The sequence below is a fragment of the Physella acuta genome, unplaced genomic scaffold (genome assembly GCF_028476545.2).
Source record: "Physella acuta isolate Inbredline_101_S28 unplaced genomic scaffold, ASM2847654v3 ptg000658l, whole genome shotgun sequence".
NCBI lineage: Eukaryota > Metazoa > Mollusca > Gastropoda > Physidae > Physella > Physella acuta.
In genome coordinates, this window is record NW_026732177.1 from 568,840 (window position 1) to 590,272 (window position 21,433).

At 34.1% G+C, this 21,433-nt stretch overlaps 1 protein-coding gene across 3 annotated transcripts; it reads left to right on the forward strand.

Moving 5' to 3' along the window:
* The first annotated feature begins 700 nt into the window (after window positions 1-700).
* Window positions 701-19,878, forward strand: LOC131948723 (uncharacterized). Of its 3 annotated transcripts, none has more exons than XM_059310397.1 (24): window positions 701-811; window positions 1,172-1,248; window positions 1,489-1,623; window positions 1,744-1,835; window positions 2,122-2,290; window positions 2,410-2,556; window positions 2,665-2,848; window positions 3,131-3,243; window positions 3,786-3,983; window positions 5,789-5,861; window positions 7,597-7,627; window positions 8,217-8,385; window positions 8,682-8,758; window positions 9,056-9,300; window positions 9,556-9,689; window positions 10,081-10,152; window positions 10,592-10,671; window positions 11,232-11,543; window positions 11,737-11,824; window positions 17,177-17,336; window positions 17,464-17,547; window positions 17,731-17,795; window positions 18,962-19,150; window positions 19,691-19,878. In XM_059310397.1, the coding sequence occupies exons 1-24, from the start codon at window positions 802-804 to the stop codon at window positions 19,742-19,744; spliced, it is 2,958 nt and encodes a 985-aa protein (XP_059166380.1). In that variant the 5' UTR covers window positions 701-801; the 3' UTR covers window positions 19,745-19,878. The 3 variants fall into 3 exon arrangements, with proteins under 3 accessions (XP_059166380.1, XP_059166381.1, XP_059166382.1); XM_059310398.1 differs by having other exon boundaries at window positions 10,111-10,152; XM_059310399.1 differs by lacking the exon at window positions 10,081-10,152 and having other exon boundaries at window positions 19,691-19,877.
* The last annotated feature ends 1,555 nt before the right edge of the window (window positions 19,879-21,433 follow it).

Sequence of the window (21,433 nt, forward strand, 5' to 3'; positions counted from 1 at the left end):
TTCTCAAAAGGTTTTTGAAAACTTTAGCGAAGCTAGGCAGTATGCCTAGTATATATAATAATAATAATAACAACTTTATATATATATATATATATATATATATATATATATATATATATATATATATATATATATATATATATATAATAATATATATATATATATATATATATATATATATATATATATATATATATATATATATATATATATATAATTTTTACGGGGGGGGGGGGGGGGGGGTGACATCATTAAGTGCCGCACCGGGTGACACCCGACCTCGCTACGCCACTGTATATATACATATATATATATATATATATATATATATATATATATATATATATATATATATATATCGATAGATGGATAGATGGATGGATGAATGGATGGATGGATAAAGGGGCAGTATAGGCTCTTATCTTATAACATTTCCTATAGGCCTAATAGTCCATACAGTTAATTAAATAGCCGAAGTAATATTTAAAGGTTGTTGGTACCTTACTGGTAAATTATATAAATATAATTAAATCTATAGGGTCTGTAAAAAAATTAAAGATGTTTCAGACACATTTTCAGACTATATCTAGTCTCGTTTTAAAACTTTTGTAGGCCAAATTAAAATTAAAATATTTATTATAATCTGCCAGCAGTCGGCACATTTTTATTTTTAAATAAACGTCACGTGACAAGTAACTTGACAACAGAAGAAGCTAACATGGCGGACGTTTATTTTTAAAGCTAACTTTTTCATATAAACTAAACTTACCCAATTTATAAACAGTAAGAGAGTCAAAAAAAATGGATAGAGGTAAACTGAGGATCGTATTTATTTTCTCATAGATCTAGATTTAAATCTATAAAGTAAACTGAAAAAACGGAAGATTAAATTTCTAATTAATTAGACTTTATTAGACCTGTCCACCTGTTACACGTACAGTGTTGTTTATCACTTATCTGATCAGTTTATGTAATTGTAATATATAATAAAAATAACTAATTAATAATAGATAGGCCCCTAGTAGATATAATACTAATTATTTTTAAATTTAATAAAATGGATGAAAAAATATGTATTATAAATAGCATTTCGAATCACTTATTATAAATCCCTACAAGTATTTGTTTTAGCCTATTTAAAATTTAATAAATAATTGAAAACTTTTTCCAGGCCTAAGGAACAATTTGGGAATTGTTGAGGAAGAAGAGGATGAAGAAGAAAATAGTGCAAGATCTGATGGAGAAGAGGCAGGTTTTTTCTCTTGTTTCAAATGGAAAATATTTTTCCTATTCAAATGAAACATTTGGTGATGTGTATTATTTTCATTCACATGATGTTGACTGTTTCATCACATGATGTTGTCTGTCTGATCACATGATGTTGTCTGTTTGATCACATGGTGTTGACTGTCTCATCACATGATGTTGTCTGATGTGCATTATTTTTATTCACATGATGTTGACTGTCTTATCACATGATGTTGACAGTCTGATGATGAATCTGAACCAGAGAGTGATGATGAGGCTGAGGAAGGAACTCGTAGAGGGGAACCAACAAAATTTGACAACCTTTGTGATGGTGTTCTTAGTGCAATCGCTCTTGTGAATGACTCTTTACAAGAAGTAAATAGATCTTCATCCTAGGAATCACTTTTCTTATAAAGTACAGGTCATGAATTTAGATAAATTATCCATTTGTACACAGAAAAGTGCCTTTAATGCCAGATTGTCTGATCTCCACAGCTCCTAGAGCTCAAAGATGAAATGCTGAAACATTCTCTTCCACCAACTCTTCTTATTCAAACTGCAATGATCAGTAATCGTTTGTTTAGAAGGTGAGATAAACTTTTGTTTACTAGGTGAAATAAACTTTTGTTTACAAGGTTAGATAAACTTTTGTTTAGAAGGTGAGATAAACTTTTGTTTAGAAGGTGAGATAAACTTTTGTTTACAAGGTGAGATAAACTTTTGTTTAGAAGGTGAGATAATGTTTCTGTGAATGCTGACAGATTCTTGGCCTAACAACTTTGGTATTGACTCAATTTTGTTCTGTTATGTTGCCATGGTGACAGTAAGGATTGTGCAGTGTTTTATTATTCCGTTGTTACTTATCTTGTCCAGCATAAGTGACCTCGGCATGCCAGTTGAGGAGTTGGTTAGACTGGTCCGTGTGTATGCCACCCCGTGGGAAGAGAAAAGTGCTGCACTGAAGAAGCTACATGAAGACTACGACAGCAAACAGAGGCAGCTCAATATTGCCATCAAACGTTTACAGCTGGTGGATGCACATGTACGTTTTTTATTTGGTTTAATACAGGAATTTTATTTAACAGCATTTAAAGTTAGAGATAAAAATGTATTTTTCTGCTGACTCTTGTTTATTGAAGACAAAAAATATTCCCATGATAGTCCAAAAGGATAGCTAGAGAGAAGAGAATAATGAACTGGGAGAAGCTCTTCTCCAAGATGACCAGTACTAGAGGCCACGGCAGAAGGTGGAAATTTCTCATTGAAACCATCAAACAGAAAGCAAAACTTGGCCTAGAGCATGTTCAGGTACATTTCTTACAGTCCATGAAAGTAACGACATAGCCTGTACTTTTTTTAGGTTTTATCGGAGGCAGGACAAATATTGATTGCCACTAAGCTTCTGTTTTTGTACAGGCCTATACAGCAAGCCTTGAAGAATCAGATAATGAGGAAGATGAAAATAAAAATTCTAGCCATAAACTGGATGATATAAATGAAGCAGAGGAAACTTTAGTGAGTATAGGGGATGATCTTGATGAAGAAGATGAAGAGAGAAAAAATGATGAATTAGAGGAAAAAGCTGGTGAAGAATTAGAAGGTATCATTACACTTATCTTCTTTTCCTAAACAACAACCTAGATATATGTGATTATAAAATAAGATTTGACATTCTTTCATTTTTGTACACAATTTTAGCCCTATGTTTACAAATTAACACTTTTATTTGATGCAATTAAATCAGAACACATGTGTTCCAATCTCGGAATTTGTTGCTTACTTAGTCAAGAGCAAATGCTTTGGATTGATCTCACAGAGTGTGAAGTAAATAAAAAACTATATCAAGCTGGTTGAGAAATTTCTATTTTAAAACATTGCTTAGGTACTGAGTCTATGGTGAGTGGTGACACAGGGAGGTCTGAGGAGAGTGGTGAGTCACCCACTGATGGCAGCCATTTTGGGAGGGGAGATCATCCAAGGATTACCAGCCCAAAGGTTCCCTATCTTTTGATGTTTACAGTAGTTCACCTCACCCAAGTTATTTTTAGATTGTACACATTTTCTTAGGGTATTCATAGATGTTATGCCTTTTTTTTACATTTTTTATTTTGTGTGTTGGGTCAAGATTAAGTAAATTGTTCCATTTTATTCCACTTTTGTGAAGTTTAAAAATTGGCAAACACTTGCTAAAATTCAGATTTAAATTCTCAAAATTTTAAAATGCAATAGCATGACATCAAATTGTCTGACCCCCCCCAACCCCCCCCATCACCTCACAGTCACAACTGTCTGAACCCCCCTCTCGACAAAATGTCTGAACCCCCTCCCCACAAGCAGTGGGATGTCATTCATGGATGATCCCTTTCAATAGCTTGTAACTTTTGTGTCCAGTAACCTACCATGTGAAAACATCATCACTGACCAAATCTAATCATCTCCTAAACATATTCATTAAATGGAATAGTTTATAATTTACTACTATTATTTGTAAACATTATAATTAGGATTATTCACTATTGACATATATTTTCCTTTAGAAAGTCAGATTTGAAGAACTGGTTTGCAGACCCCCAATGAAGGATGCTGATGTTTGGACAGATGAGCCGACGTATGAACGGTCGCTATTTATACGAACTTTTTGTCCTGAAGGCCTGAGACAACTGGAGCTGAAGTGTTCCATTTCTTACGCTGGGAAAATGTTGAAAACACCCGTACTAGACCCTGTCATTGATGAGGTAAAGAAAATGTTGAAAACACCCGTACTAGACCCCGTCATTGATAAGGTAAAGAAAATGTTGAAAACACCCGTACTAGACCCCTTCATTGATGAGGTAAAGAAAATGTTGAAAACACCCGTACTAGACCCCGTCATTGATAAGGTAAAGAAAATGTTGAAAACACCCGTACTAGACCCCATCATTGATGAGGTAAAGAAAATGTTGAAAACACCCGTACTAGACCCCATCATTGATGAGGTAAAGAAAATGTTGAAAACACCCGTACTAGACCCCATCATTGATGAGGTAAAGAAAATGTTGAAAACACCCGTACTAGACCCCATCATTGATGAGGTAAAGAAAATGTTGAAAACACCAGTATTAGACCCCGTCATTGTTGAGGTTGTGAGTTTTAGCCCACACATACACTGGTTAACACACACTCACACAATTTACTCACCACTTAAATTTCAATTGAAGCATAAATGTGAATTTAAAAAACGTCAATGTTAAATAACTTTCATTTTATGCGCTAATGACAAATTTCTATTTTTATTGAGTTGAGCAACGTGTTGTTTTTACCATTGACTGTACCTGTTTATTTTTACCTCCCTTTAGTTCTAAAATAGTGAGTTGTCTTTTCTTGCAGCCATCAGCTGTCTTCTGGTATGAACTTGTTACATGTTCCTTGTTATTTAACTACACATTTGTTCATTGCTGTCTTCTGTTATGAACTTGTTACATGTTCCTTGTTATTTAACAACACATTTGTTCATTGCTGTCTTCTGGTATAAACTTGTTACATGTTCCTTGTTATTTAACAACACATTTGTTCATTGCTGTCTTCTGGTATGAACTTGTTACATGTTCCTTGTTATTTAACAACACATTTGTTCATTGCTGTCTTCTGGTATGAACTTGTTACATGTTCCTTGTTATTTAACTACACATTTGTTCATTGCTGTCTTCTGGTATGAACTTGTTACATGTTTCTTGTTATTTAACAACACATTTGTTCATTGCTGTCTTCTGGTATGAACTTGTTACATGTTCCTTGTTATTTAACAACACATTTGTTCATTGCTGTCTTCTGGTATGAACTTGTTACATGTTCCTTGTTATTTAACTACACATTTGTTCATTGCTGTCTTCTGGTATGAACTTGTTACATGTTTCTTGTTATTTAACTACACATTTGTTCATTGCTATCTTCTGGTATGAACTTGTTACATGTTCCTTGTTATTTAACAACACATTTGTTCATTGCTAGTGCATGCCATTCACTGTGACACAACTAATTCAAACAGAAAAATTGAATAAATTGCTGCCTTTGTATTCCTTTAACTTTTTGTGTAACATAGATCTCAGTGTTTTGTTAGCTTTGTTTGGCCTACACAACTAGGCTCACTGGTAAATCTATTATTCCTAGAATCACAAGGCTTTTATTCATGTTTGGAACTTCAAATATCTTTCCTAAGTGTAATATTTTTTATATAAGACTTATTGATATCTAATATTTTCTTTTAGATTATATATGGCAACCTTTTTGTTTGGTTTTTTTTTTGTTAAAATTTTAAAAATTTCAATTGTTTTTTCACAAATTTGAGATTCTTCACTGTATAGTTGTGTTGTGCATCCGTTAAAATATTTATGAAATAAGAGTTGATTTTTCTTTTACTTGCTCTAATGGTTCAATAGAAATTCTGTAGGTCTATAATAGAGACTGTTTTATAATTAACATCATGTCATATACTTCCTAATGACATAATAGTTTACATGATGTCATGTGCAGTCTGATGACATACTATTTTACACAATGACAGTCAGATGACACACCAGAGGAAAGGAAGAGACCCCAAGCTGCCAGGCAAGGGGAAGAAAGGTCTAAATCTAGAGGTAAACATTTACTTAAATGTCAGTCTGTTATTGAAAGGTCTAAATCTAGAGGTAAACATTTGCTTAAATGTCATTCTGTTATTGAAAGGTCTAAATCTAGAGGTAAACATTTGCTTAAATGTCATTCTGTTATTGAAAGGTCTAAATCTAGAGGTAAACATTTACTTAAATGTCAGTCTGTTATTGAAAGGTCTAAATCTAGAGGTAAACATTTACTTAAATGTCAGTCTGTTATTGAAAGGTCTAAATCTAGAGGTAAACATTTACTTAAATGTCAGTCTGTTATTGAAAGGTCTAAATCTAGAGGTAAACATTTACTTAAATGTCATTCTGTTATTGAAAGGTCTAAATCTAGAGGTAAACATTTACTTAAATGTCAGTCTGTTATTGAAAGGTCTAAATCTAGAGGTAAACATTTACTTCAATGTCAGTCTGTTATTGAAAGGTCTAAATCTAGAGGTAAACATTTACTTCAATGTCAGTCTGTTATTGAAAGGTCTAAATCTAGAGGTAAACATTTACTTCAATGTCAGTCTGTTTTTGAAAGGTCTAAATCTAGAGGTAAACATTTACTTCAATGTCAGTCTGTTTTTGAAAGGTTTAAATCTAGAGGTAAACATTTACTTATTACTTAAATGTCAGTCTGTTATTGAAAGGTCTAAATCTAGAGGTAAACATTTACTTAAATGTCATTCTGTTATTGAAAGGTCTAAATCTAGAGGTAAACATTTACTTAAATGTCAGTCTGTTATTGAAAGGTCTAAATCTAGAGGTAAACATTTACTTAAATGTCAGTCTGTTATTGAAAGGTCTAAATCTAGAGGTAAACATTTACTTAAATGTCAGTCTGTTATTGAAAGGTCTAAATCTAGAGGTAAACATTTACTTAAATGTCAGTCTGTTATTGAAAGGTCTAAATCTAGAGGTAAACATTTACTTAAATGTCAGTCTGTTATTGAAAGGTCTAAATCTAGAGGTAAACATTTACTTAAATGTCAGTCTGTTATTGAAAGGTCTAAATCTAGAGGTAAACATTTACTTAAATGTCAGTCTGTTATTGAAAGGTCTAAATCTAGAGGTAAACATTTACTTCAATGTCAGTCTGTTATTGAAAGGTCTAAATCTAGAGGTAAACATTTACTTCAATGTCAGTCTGTTATTGAAAGGTCTAAATCTAGAGGTAAACATTTACTTCAATGTCAGTCTGTTTTTGAAAGGTCTAAATCTAGAGGTAAACATTTACTTCAATGTCAGTCTGTTTTTGAAAGGTTTAAATCTAGAGGTAAACATTTACTTATTACTTAAATGTCAGTCTGTTATTGAAAGGTCTAAATCTAGAGGTAAACATTTACTTATTACTTAAATGTCAGTCTGTTATTGAAAGGTCTAAATCTAGAGGTAAACATTTACTTATTACTTAAATGTCAGTCTGTTATTGAAAGGTCTAAATCTAGGGGTAAACATTTACTTATTACTTAAATGTCAGTCTGTTATTGAAAGGTCTAAATCTAGAGGTAAACATTTACTTATTAATTAAATGTTAGTCTGTTATTGAAAGTGGGAACTTTTGAACTTACCATAGAGGTTTGTACAAATGTCCAGTTTGAGGTATCTTAAAAAAAAAAAAAAAAAGACAAATACATCTTGACATGACAGTTTCATCTGTTGAGTAGCTAAATGTAAGCTATGTAAAGATTTGGTCAGTTCCAGTCTCATGTCATTTTTAATTTTACAGAATCTTCACAAACTCCAAGCAAAAAGAAAAGGTAAACTTTGACTCATTGTTCTTGATCACTTGTTCTGCTTTATGTGCATGATACATAAGTACATTAAAAGTAAAGAATTCATTCCATGATAAGTTGACCATTTCAGATAATAGAGCTCAGATCAATATTGGTTAGACATTTTTAAATTAAAATTTGTTTCACTCTTCTGGGGAAGATATTAATCAAAGCAAATAAGGTTGTCATGGTTGGTCAAATAAGGTTGTCATGGTTGGTCAAATGAGGTTGCCTTGGTTGTTTAAGTTTTGATAACTTCCTGTTTGTTATGTTAGGGGTATTTTTACATTTCTGGTGAAGGCTGGTGTCTTACAGCCATTACAGTTAATAATATGAATTAATTAAATAAAGTTTAATTTTGATCCTTATATTCTACTGGTCACTCTGGTTTGATAGTGTGTAACAAATGGGCCTTGTTGTATAAGAGAGAAACCATTTTTCTGCCCAACCCAATGGTTCTAGGTTCTTTAACAAATGGGCCATCTTGTATAAGAGAGAAACCATTTTTCTGGCCCAACCCTATGGTTCTATTGTTGTATAAGAGAGAAAAAATTTTTCTGGCCAATGGTTCTAGGTTCTTTGAGTTTGAGATCAAGCTGCCAGATGAGGTGAGGGAGGGTGTGCTGCTGCTGGAAGAGCCGACCATGGCAGAGCCAGAGAGCATTCAATTTGCTGTCCATAAAGGAAGATATGAAGAGATCATTGCCATGACAACCATTGACTTTCAAGACATTAAAAAAATGGTAAAAAATTGAAAATAAATATTTAGTCAGTACAATAATCAAATGACAAAATTAGAACCACCCACAAATATCTGGTGAGTAATCTTGTCATACAATATTTTGTTTGTAAGACAGTAACATGTGTAGAAATCTGTGAAGACAGTTGTACCAGTACAAAATGTAGAAATTTGTGAAGACAGTTGTACCAGTACAAAATGTAGAAATTAGTGAAGACAGTTGTACCAGTACAAAATATAGAAATTTGTGAAGACAGTTGTACCAGTAAAAAATGTAAAAATTTGTGTTTTTGTCTGCAGACGCTCGAAAAAGTTTATTTGCCACCAAATCTGGCAGACGATGATGTTGGTCTCAAGTCCAGAACAAATTCCTTAAGGTAGTAAAAACAGTGTCAGACAGCCTACAGACAAAAACAGTGTCAGACAGCCTACAGACAAAAATAGTGTGAGACAGCCTACAGACAAAAACAGTGTCAGACAGCCTACAGACAAAAACAGTATCAGACAGCCTACAGACAAAAACAGTGTCAGACAGCCTATAGACAAAAACAGTGTCTGACAGCCTACAGACAAAAATAGTGTGAGACAGCCCACAAATATATAAGATTCTAAGATTTTTTTTTATATTGCATATTTTAAAGTTTGATAATGTGAAATATCCTGTGTTTGCCCAGTGCATCTAGTTTATACGCTGAATCTCTCGGAGACTCTGTGGACATCCCCATCATGGCAGATGAGCACACCTTAAGTCTATCTTCTGCACAAAATGATTTAGTTCAAGGGAAAGAACCTATTCCTTTCCCACTATATTCCTTACACACTGGAAAATCAGACGCTGTCCAGATGCCCAGTGGGACACTCCCATTACTGATGTACTGGTCATATCGACCGCGGCCACAGCGATGTAACAGACAGTGTGGTAAGAGAAAATTTTTCTTTTTTTCAACACATATTAGTGCCCTCCACTGTTACAGTTGTATTAAATCAAATCTCGCACTTGGTTCCCTAGTTGGTGCTGCTACACACACTACAAATTCTGATCATTTGCTGTTTTAGCTTTCTCAATGGCTGACATCAACACAGATAGATGGGCTGTTCTGGTCAATTTAACCCAGATAGATGGGCTGTTCTGGTCAATTTGACTTATTGTTACATTCATGTTTTATGACTTCAGGCACAATGGGAGTCCATGACTTGGTCTATGATTTGACTGGCATTGACTTGAGAGAAACCACCAAAGAAGATCTACATAAAGAGATGGTGGACAGGGCCCATTCAGTGGCCAACTTCACACCTGTAATCCAAGAGGTGAGTCAGGTCACCACTTGTTTTCTCACACCTGTAGTCAGGTCACCACTTGTTTTCTCACACCTGTAGTCAGGTCACCACTTGTTTTCTCACACCTGTAGTCAGGTCACCACTTGTTTTCTCACACCTGTAGTCAGAAGATGAGTCAATTTTAAATAACAATATAACAAGTACAAGTGAAATTATATATAAACAATTATTGTTATCAGTATCAGTTGTCCAGATAGAAAATTTTGAGAAAAGTTCAATCCAATTTAAAGCCTGAAGAAAGCCTTATACACTATATTTATCAACATTTCAGCCTGATAAACTATATTTATCAACATTTCAGCCTGACGAATTATATTTATCAATGTTTCAGTCTGATAAATTATATTTATCAACATTTCAGCCTGATGAATTATATTTATCAACATTTCAGCAGGATGAAATAGAAAGGAAAGAAAGTCCTGTGATAATTGAAGTGTGTAAAAAAAAGTGTGTTGTGGCCCTTTTGGCATTGAACTCTTTTAATTCCCTTATTTTATTGTCATGTTTTTTAAATTACTGTGTGGTGTTGCTCTTCTTGCTAAATATGTTGTTTTTTTTTTTTTTTGCTGTGTATTTTTTTTTTTTTTTTTTTTTTTTTGCTTTCTTACCCAAGTGCTTCCTTTTTTTTAAATTAAATATTATTTATTTGTTTATATTTATTGCTATAAAATACTATTGATTTAAAGGTTAAAAAGTGATTTCTGAAATCAACAACAATGTAGGACAAGGTTTTAAGTTATAGCTGTCAAACAGTTGATAATTAATAAGTTGGTGACTTTATTTTTTTAACAGATTGGATCTACATCATTACATTTTTTTTCCTTACTCAACTCTGCTCTAGATAATCTTTAAAACAATTTTGCTTTCTTCAGGAAACAATAAGCAAGTCAGAGTTTGATCAGATGGTTGAGCGCCATCAAGAAGAAATAATTTACATGCAGGATGAATATGAGTAATTAAGTTCATTATTTTCTACTACTTAATATGATGTCAAGACATAGTTTGAAACCTATTTGCTGCATTGCTATTTAAAAAAGTTAAAATAGTTCAGTAGCTTCAGGGATATTTTAAAATATTTCAGTAAGTTTGGTGTTCTATTTTAACATAGCTGTTTGCACAAACACTGTAAGTTAAAAGCTATCAATATTTTGGTCACTTATGTGCTACATCACCATTTTATTGTCAAATTTTATACATAAGCCTAAAGTTTCATTTTCAGCATAATTTTATTCTTTTGATAGAAGTTTTCCAAAATTTTATTACTACATTTTTTTTTGTAGAGAAACAATGTGACTTACAGACAGAAAATTTAATTGTGACTTACAAACAGAAAATTTAGTTGTGACTTACAAACAGAAAATTTAATTGTGACTTACAAACAGAAAATTTAATTGTGACTTACAAATAGAAAATTTAATTGTGACTTACAAATAGAAAATTTAATTGTGACTTACAAATAGAAAATTTAATTGTGACTTACAAACAGAAAATTTAATTGTGACTTACAAACAGAAAACGCCTGCAAGAGATGATGGCTAGTCTGGAATCTTTGCAAACAGAGAACTCTAACTTGGCACATTTGCTGACCCAAAGACCTGTTTCTGTTAGCCCTCATCAACGACCTGTTTCTGTTGGCCCTCGTCGCAGCATTACTCCCAAAGCTATATCCCCTGTCTCAGCCAAACATTCAGACAATGTGAGCTACCCTAACTCACCGGCACAAAAAGAGGACAACAGAGTTCCATCCAGCATGGCACCTGCCAGGTCTGCTACAGAACCTGCCGGGCTTGTACAACTGGAAGATTCACTTCACTCTAAACCTCGGTAAAATAAACTGATTCAGTATGCAAAATTTATATCTTTGATATGAGAATATTTTTTATACACAATAACTATTATAAAAAATATTACATAATTTTTAAAATTCAGTGTTGTTCGATTATTAATTGCTGTATGATATTTATCTATGTTAATTATGATCTGCCATTAGTTTAATTATGTTTGAATGCCCTACCAGCCCACAGCCTCCAAAGCTACAGAAGCCAGTTAAAAACTTTAGGATCGGGCGGCCATTACCAAAATGGGGGGAGAGAGGCCCTCAAGATGTGAGTAGTTGAACAAATAAAGATTGCAAAATTTATCAGCTAAGATTGTAAAGTCATGAGAATATCCTCGTGATGGAAATCATGTATCACACTTGTCTGTTGTTCTAGTTCTTTGAGAGACTTATCACACTTGTCTGTTGTTCTAGTTCACGGGTTCCCAACCTGGGGGTCGCGACCCCCCTGGGGGTCGCGAAGGGCTTTCTGGGGGGTCGCCAACTGGTATACTAAACCTTAGTAATTTGAAACAAAACATAAATATTTAGAAGAATTTTTGAAATTCGGCTTTACTAACATCACTGGAAAGGGAATAGAGAAGAAGCAAAGCGTACTGTACAAAGTTGTTCTCAGTCACGAGTTTATGAAATCTTCAAAACTAAAACGTCATTTGACACGAGTCATTCGAAACACACCAAAAAAGATATGGAGTTCTTTTGTCGGTATGAAGCTAGTTGTAAACGTCAGAGACTTGATCGAACTGGAAGTTTTCACCAAGGAAACACAGCATTAGTGCAAGCATCACATGAAGTCGCGACAGAAAATGCCAAGCAAAAAAAAACACAATAGGAGAAAATCTCATCAAACGCTGCATGTTGAAGATGGTGAAGTTAATTCTTACATGTCCGTAGATGTTAAATAAAACATTTTTCTTGAAATTAAGCGTTCACCATTGTTTGCTTTTCAAGTTGATAAATCAACAGACGCGAGTTCGTGTTCGCATTTGCTGGTCTTTGTCTATATTTATTCAGATGATAGCAAAGAAGAGTTGCTCTTTTGTGAAGATAGCATGGAGAAAATAAATACGTTTTTTTCTAAATTGGATGATTAAAATGGGTTAAAACGGCTGTGAGGGTTTGTACGGATAGGTCCACCATCAATGTTTAGGTCAAAATCGGGCTTTCAGAAAGCAGAAAAGATTTAGCTCCCTAACCACTGCCCTCACCAATCGCCATCAAGACTCCATTACTAGTATAATTCGTAAATTATATGAAATCTGGAGCCTTCAAAGAACTGAGCAAAGACCTGAATAAAGATCACGAGGTTCTGCTCTTCTACACTACAGTGCGCTGGCTGTCAAACGAATTGTTGTGAATCGTGTTTTTGAATTGAAATCTGAAATCAAATTGTTCTTGGAAATGCAAAGGAAACAAGACCTTTTGGTATACTTAAAACGACATAGAGTGGTTGGAGAGGGTATCATACCTAGCAGATGTGTTCCAACATCAACATAAGCATATGAACGAATATTATCACATTCCATGATAATCTCTGGGCATTTTTTATCAAAGCTGCAAAATCGGCGAAGAAAATAAATCTTGGAAATATTTTAATTTTGAGAAACTCTGCAGTGTGGTAGATGAATCTAATTGTGAGAGAATTAAAATTTTGAAAGAAGAAATTTCTGGACATCTTGAATCTATTGAAAACGAACTGCAGCGCTATTTCTCTGAGCTGAAAAAAAAAAAGAATTTGCATTGATGCGTTATCCATTCTCTTCTTCCCTTGATGTTGCCAGCATTCCCGATGAATTACAAGATGAATTCTTTGATTTGTAGAATGATTCCGCGTAAGATGAAAAACTTCAGACACAATTTTGGTGTAGTATTAACCATTTATATCCAAACGTAAAATTGATTGACTTTTGAGAATATAATTTTATTTTGAACACTATTTTTCGATTAAAAACAAAATTAAGATAATGATAATGACATAGGTTGGCGTTAACAAAAATAAAAGACTTTAAAAACAAAAATTAACCGCGAATGTTTAGTGAATAGTATGCAATTTTACTCATGGTATTAAAACAGTTATCAAGAGTAGTTCATATTGAAAGTCTACTAGAAAATCTTATTTTAGTGCTTATTGATTTCCATACTAATTTCGGGATTTTAATTCTATGGGGGTCGCGGGTCACTTAATTTTTATAAAAGGGGGTCGCCACTCGAAAAAGGTTGGGAACCACTGTTCTAGTTCTTTGAGAGACTTATCACACTTGTCTGTTGTTCTAGTTCTTTGAGAGACTTATCACACTTGTCTGTTGTTCTAGTTCTTTGAGAGACTTATCACACTTGTCTGTTGTTCTAGTTCTTTGAGAGACTTATCACACTTGTCTGTTGTTCTAGTTCTTTGAGAGATTTATCACACTTGTCTGTTGTTCTAGTTCTTTGAGAGACTTATCACACTTGTCTGTTGTTCTAGTTCTTTGAGAGACTTATCACACTTGTCTGTTGTTCTAGTTCTTTGAGAGACTTATCACACTTGTCTGTTGTTCTAGTTCTTTGAGAGACTTATCACACTTGTCTGTTGTTCTAGTTCTTTGAGAGATTTATCACACTTGTCTGTTGTTCTTTGAGAGACTTATCACACTTGTCTGTTGTTCTAGTTCTTTGAGAGACTTATCACACTTGTCTGTTGTTCTAGTTCTTTGAGAGACTTATCACACTTGTCTGTTGTTCTAGTTCTTTGAGAGACTTATCACACTTGTCTGTTGTTCTAGTTCTTTGAGAGACTTATCACACTTGTCTGTTGTTCTAGTTCTTTGAGAGACTTATCACACTTGTCTGTTGTTCTTTGAGAGACTTATCACACTTGTCTGTTGTTCTAGTTCTTTGAGAGACTTATCACACTTGTCTGTTGTTCTAGTTCTTTGAGAGACTTATCACACTTGTCTGTTGTTCTTTGAGAGACTTATCACACTTGTCTGTTGTTCTAGTTCTTTGAGAGACTTATCACACTTGTCTGTTGTTCTAGTTCTTTGAGAGACTTATCACACTTGTCTGTTGTTTTTTGAGAGACTTATCACACTTGTCTGTTGTTCTTTGAGAGATTTATCACACTTGTCTGTTGTTCTAGTTCTTTGAGAGACTTATCACACTTGTCTGTTGTTCTAGTTGAGAGACTTATCACACTTGTCTGTTGTTCTAGTTCTTTGAGAGACTTATCACACTTGTCTGTTGTTCTAGTTGAGAGACTTATCACACTTGTCTGTTGTTCTAGTTGAGAGACTTATCACACTTGTCTGTTGTTCTAGTTCTTTGAGAGACTTATCACACTTGTCTGTTGTTCTAGTTCTTTGAGAGACTTATCACACTTGTCTGTTGTTCTTTGAGAGACTTATCACACTTGTCTGTTGTTCTAGTTCTTTGAGAGACTTATCACACTTGTCTGTTGTTCTAGTTCTTTGAGAGACTTATCACACTTGTCTGTTGTTCTTTGAGAGACTTATCACACTTGTCTGTTGTTCTAGTTCTTTGAGAGACTTATCACACTTGTCTGTTGTTCTTTGAGAGACTTATCACACTTGTCTGTTGTTCTAGTTCTTTGAGAGACTTATCACACTTGTCTGTTGTTCTAGTTCTTTGAGAGACTTATCACACTTGTCTGTTGTTCTAGTTCTTTGAGAGACTTATCACACTTGTCTGTTGTTCTAGTTCTTTGAGAGACTTATCACACTTGTCTGTTGTTCTAGTTGAGAGACTTATCACACTTGTCTGTTGTTCTAGTTGAGAGACTTATCACACTTGTCTGTTGTTCTAGTTGAGAGACTTATCACACTTGTCTGTTGTTCTAGTTGAGAGACTTATCACACTTGTCTGTTGTTCTTTGAGAGACTTATCACACTTGTCTGTTGTTCTAGTTCTTTGAGAGACTTATCACACTTGTCTGTTGTTCTAGTTCTTTGAGAGACTTATCACACTTGTCTGTTGTTCTTTGAGAGACTTATCACACTTGTCTGTTGCTCTAGTTCTTTGAGAGACTTATCACACTTGTCTGTTGTTCTTTGAGAGACTTATCACACTTGTCTGTTGTTCTAGTTCTTTGAGAGACTTATCACACTTGTCTGTTGTTCTTTGAGAGACTTATCACACTTGTCTGTTGTTCTAGTTCTTTGAGAGACTTATCACACTTGTCTGTTGTTCTTTGAGAGACTTATCACACTTGTCTGTTGCTCTAGTTCTTTGAGAGACTTATCACACTTGTCTGTTGTTCTTTGAGAGACTTATCACACTTGTCTGTTGTTCTAGTTCTTTGAGAGACTTATCACACTTGTCTGTTGTTCTTTGAGAGACTTATCACACTTGTCTGTTGTTCTAGTTCTTTGAGAGACTTATCACACTTGTCTGTTGTTCTAGTTCTTTGAGAGACTTATCACACTTGTCTGTTGTTCTTTGAGAGACTTATCACACTTGTCTGTTGTTCTAGTTCTTTGAGAGACTTATCACACTTGTCTGTTGTTCTAGTTCTTTGAGAGACTTATCACACTTGTCTGTTGTTCTAGTTCTTTGAGAGACTTATCACACTTGTCTGTTGTTCTAGTTCTTTGAGAGACTTATCACACTTGTCTGTTGTTCTAGTTGAGAGACTTATCACACTTGTCTGTTGTTCTAGTTGAGAGACTTATCACACTTGTCTGTTGTTCTAGTTGAGAGACTTATCACACTTGTCTGTTGTTCTAGTTGAGAGACTTATCACACTTGTCTGTTGTTCTTTGAGAGACTTATCACACTTGTCTGTTGTTCTAGTTCTTTGAGAGACTTATCACACTTGTCTGTTGTTCTAGTTCTTTGAGAGACTTATCACACTTGTCTGTTGTTCTTTGAGAGACTTATCACACTTGTCTGTTGCTCTAGTTCTTTGAGAGACTTATCACACTTGTCTGTTGTTCTTTGAGAGACTTATCACACTTGTCTGTTGTTCTAGTTCTTTGAGAGACTTATCACACTTGTCTGTTGTTCTTTGAGAGACTTATCACACTTGTCTGTTGTTCTAGTTCTTTGAGAGACTTATCACACTTGTCTGTTGTTCTTTGAGAGACTTATCACACTTGTCTGTTGCTCTAGTTCTTTGAGAGACTTATCACACTTGTCTGTTGTTCTTTGAGAGACTTATCACACTTGTCTGTTGTTCTAGTTCTTTGAGAGACTTATCACACTTGTCTGTTGTTCTTTGAGAGACTTATCACACTTGTCTGTTGTTCTAGTTCTTTGAGAGACTTATCACACTTGTCTGTTGTTCTAGTTCTTTGAGAGACTTATCACACTTGTCTGTTGTTCTTTGAGAGACTTATCACACTTGTCTGTTGTTCTAGTTCTTTGAGAGACTTATCACACTTGTCTGTTGTTCTAGTTCTTTGAGAGACTTATCACACTTGTCTGTTGTTCTAGTTCTTTGAGAGACTTATCACACTTGTCTGTTGTTCTAGTTCTTTGAGAGACTTATCACACTTGTCTGTTGTTCTAGTTCTTTGAGAGACTTATCACACTTGTCTGTTGTTCTAGTTCTTTGAGAGACTTATCACACTTGTCTGTTGTTCTAGTTCTTTGAGAGACTTATCACACTTGTCTGTTGTTCTAGTTCTTTGAGAGACTGCGACTGTGGGAGGAAGAAAGTAAACAACATAAAGAGGAACTCAATGAAAAAACTTTTAAGGAAATCAGGGAAAGTTTGGAGAAAAAACTGGCAGGGCAACACAAGCTAAGCAGGAACGAGGAAATGTTTTATGATGCACTGAAAGGTAGGCACAGTACAATGTTGGAATAGAGAAATGTGTTGGGACTGAACTTTCAGATGTAGGGCAGTCTGCTTTGTTTATTTTAAGAATTTATTTGGTTACACGTGTAAGTGTTTGATTTAACTTTCAGATGTCAGCCTGCCTGCTCTGTTTATGCCCTACAAGAGGGGAAATGTCTTCAACCCACGAGCTCACCAATACTTCCATCCATCAGGTAGGCTGGTCATTTAGTCCAGCCTCAAGGCTGTCAGTTTTTTAATCAAATTTCAGGTCTCTAGATCAGAAGATCAACGTTTCTTATAGGGTGACTCAATCTTTGAACTATTTTTAGGTCTTTAGATCAGAAGATCCAAATTTTCACAGGGTGACTTAATCTTTGTTTTTGTACAAATTTCAGGCTCAACAGAGGTTCGCCTGACGCAGCCTCCCTCAGTTTTCCAGTTGCCTCCCTTACCTTTAAATGTATCCTTATAGACACCAGGACATGGGTGGCAAAACTTTAATTCAATATGACTTGTATAAATTATTTGACTTAATTCACATGACTTGTATAAAATATTTGACTTAATTCACTATGACTTGTATAAATTATTTGACAGACTTAGTTCACTATGACTTCTGTAGATAATTGTTTTTATTAATCTTAATTCACATTTATTCTATATGTTTATTTTTAAAAAACATTATATATATATATATATATATATATATATATATATATATATATATATATATATATATATATATATATATATATATATATTATATATATATATATATATTATATATATATATATATATTATATATATATATATATATACATATATATATATATATATATATATATATATATATATATATATATATATATATATATATATATATATATATATATATATATATATAGCTAATCTAATTGCCTACACTAATTACTGCTGTTCAAAGTTGAATTTTGCTAAAGGGGTCATCCATAAAGGACGTCACACTTTTTTTTGACAATTTTTACCTCCCCCCTCCCCTTCGTCACACTGTCGTCACAAAAAGCCAGACCCCCCCTACAATGACGTCACACCTCAGCCTACAACCCCCCCCCCCCCCCCCTCAAAATTGCTGGTGAATTTTTCTTAAACCCGATATTTTTTTCCAAAATCCTATCAGAGCTCTGTCAACATAGAGTATTTTGATCAATTCCTATCACAATTTATTAAAACCTTTTCTAAAACTCGAAATAACGACTAAAACTCGTTTTCTAACATTGCTTTTTTATAGTGCAAAAAAGCGACGTCACAACATCTCAACCCCCCCCCCCCCCCTGAAGAAAGTCTACCGCGCACCCCCCCCCCCCCCCGATAAAATTTCAAGTGCCCCCCCCCCCCTCGGAGAAAAAAGTCTGGAAGAAGGAAGAAACACTGCCCCTCCCCCTCATCACACACCGTCACAAAATTACGGACCCCCTCCCCCCCCCCCCCCCTACGAGTGTGACGTCATTTATGGACGACCCCAACAGGTCCACAATCCTAAAATAAAATCCTTAAACTAATTATTAAGTGATGTTTAAAAATTGACACATTTTTCACTATTGCTACAATTATAAAAAAAAACTTATTTGAATTAACAAGAAAACTAGAAACTTCAAGTAGTGAATCTTTTTGAGCTTAGTAGAAACTTCCATCATCGTGGACCTGATTGGTTGATTGAGAGATACATTGAACAACAACAGCCAGCCAATGAAGAGAGCTCTCAAACTCCTGCTCCAACATCTGTCCTTGCACAAATCACTGCTACACCCGAGACAAATACTTTTCATGAAAATTTGGTAAATGGGAAATTTTATTCCATATTATCAATATAGCTTAAGATGCATCTTTGCTTTTAAAAATGTGTAAACAAACCAGAAAATTGCTTGCAGCAGACACATGACTTCTTGACATTAGTTTGTGACTATTATTTTTAAATATAGGTAATGATTAAAATCATTAAAGATGGCTGACTCTGAACTAACTTCTCATCAAACCCATGCCAATACGCCTTCAGTTCTGCACAATTTGTTTTACATATGAGGACATGTTCATTGTTATTCTATTGACTTTAAATTTTCAGTTTCAATGCATTACAAATGTAATTGTAGATGGTAGGACAGTTCTTATGTCTTAGTAAAACCAGTATGATGTCAAAACTACATCATTGACTATTAAGTTTACTTTCAACAATAACACTTGAAACCATACTAAAAGTTACTATTTATTTTAATTAACTGTTTTAGTTTAGTGTATTAGATGACATTTTGTCAGTGTTAATGCTCCCTTCACCATTTGAGATTCCTAAATAAAAGAGCTCTTGTGTTTTTTCCCACTAGGAATCAGTTGAGAGTCAGACAAGTTTTCCCAAAGAGGAGCAAGTAACATCCTGATTGGTTGTTAGAATTACTCTAATTCTAATGCAATTAACCCCTCTTAATAAGTTGTCATTATTAAATATCATAATAAATAAAATATTGTATGACTAGAAGCCAAATTAAAACTAATTCTGTAAATAAAACATATTTGTAACATACTGTGATAGTTAAAAGTATTTGAAGGGGAAAATATCACAACTGTTGATTAGTTTGTGTGACTTTGTTAGAATATTCTCACACAAAATGAGTATAATGTTTCTAGTTTTTCCCACAGACCTAAGAAAATATCTAAACACAATCTACACTCAGACATATATATATATATATATATATATATATATATATATATATATATATATATATATCAAGACTGTTGAGCATACAGAAAGATCAAAATCCCCATGTGTACACAAAAATACACATCTCAATAGGTAGGCCTACACAAATATTCTATTTAGACTCTACATCGAGTGTAACCTACATTGAGTGATATTCAAAACAATTCAAACAAAATATCCTTTAAAAAAAGAACAAAACAAGCCCAGTTTCAAAAACGTTTTATTTTTTAAAAATTTGTTCTTGTCAAAGAAGTCTTAAACGATTTTTAACAAATGAGTAGCACTGCAAAAAAAAAAAAAAAAAAAAAAAAAAAACTGGTTAAAAAGTCGTTTGATCATTAGTTTATTTGATCACTTTTTAATGCGCCGATTTTTAATAACTTAATTAGTCCACGTCACTCATCCAATTTTAATTTAATATAGATCTTTATCTACTAAATTATAAAATTATTAAAAATGGCTTATATTTAATTTGCTACTTGTGCGTTTAAAATAATGTACCGGTATTTAGAGAGTTGATCTTAAGTTAGTGGAGCGACAAGCTCAAAATATTCAGAAATCCTGCTGCTGAATAAAACTTCAAAGTTTAAGAACTGTTTACAGTTGTGAGCTAGAGAACAGCGTGTGGGAGTTTAGGTTGTTTTTATTTATCATTTGCTGGTGTTCTAACGCAGCGGTTCTAACATATATTGAATATATTCATTGCTTACACCTGCCCCCCCCCCCCCCTCCCCCCGATTAAAAAAAATCAGAACAACGTATTCATTGCAGTATGAAGAGAAATTTTTAGTTAGTGTCTATACATTACAATTGTCAGTGGCGTCATTAGGTCAGGTGTCACTTGGGGCGGTAACTGTCACCCCAGCCACACCTCCATCAATTCAGCTTCACCTCACCCACTTTTTTTTGTGTCACCCACAATCTCAGCTTCACCCACTTTTTTTGTGTCACCCACAATCTCAGCATCACCCACTTTTTTTGTGTCACCCACATTTTCAGCTTACCCCATATTATATAGTGTCACCCACAATTTTAGCAACCATCATAATGACTCAAGATAAAACTCAGTCATGTTAATAGCTTGCTTTACATCCTCAACGCTACTTGCCACTGTAGAAAGCTACCCATCATTGAGCCCCCCCCCCCCCCCCTCATTGATTAGGTTCCCATCCAATACTAAGCTCCTGTGTTACATTAACTAGGCTCTGATCATATACTAAGCCTATATGAGTTGAGATTCTTTGTTGTACCATCTCAAGACAATGATTGACATAGTGCCAGGGCAGTTTATACTATAGTTATAAGACAATCACTCAAAGTGAATCTGACTCACACAACAGACAGCTCAACTCTCTAACATAATAAA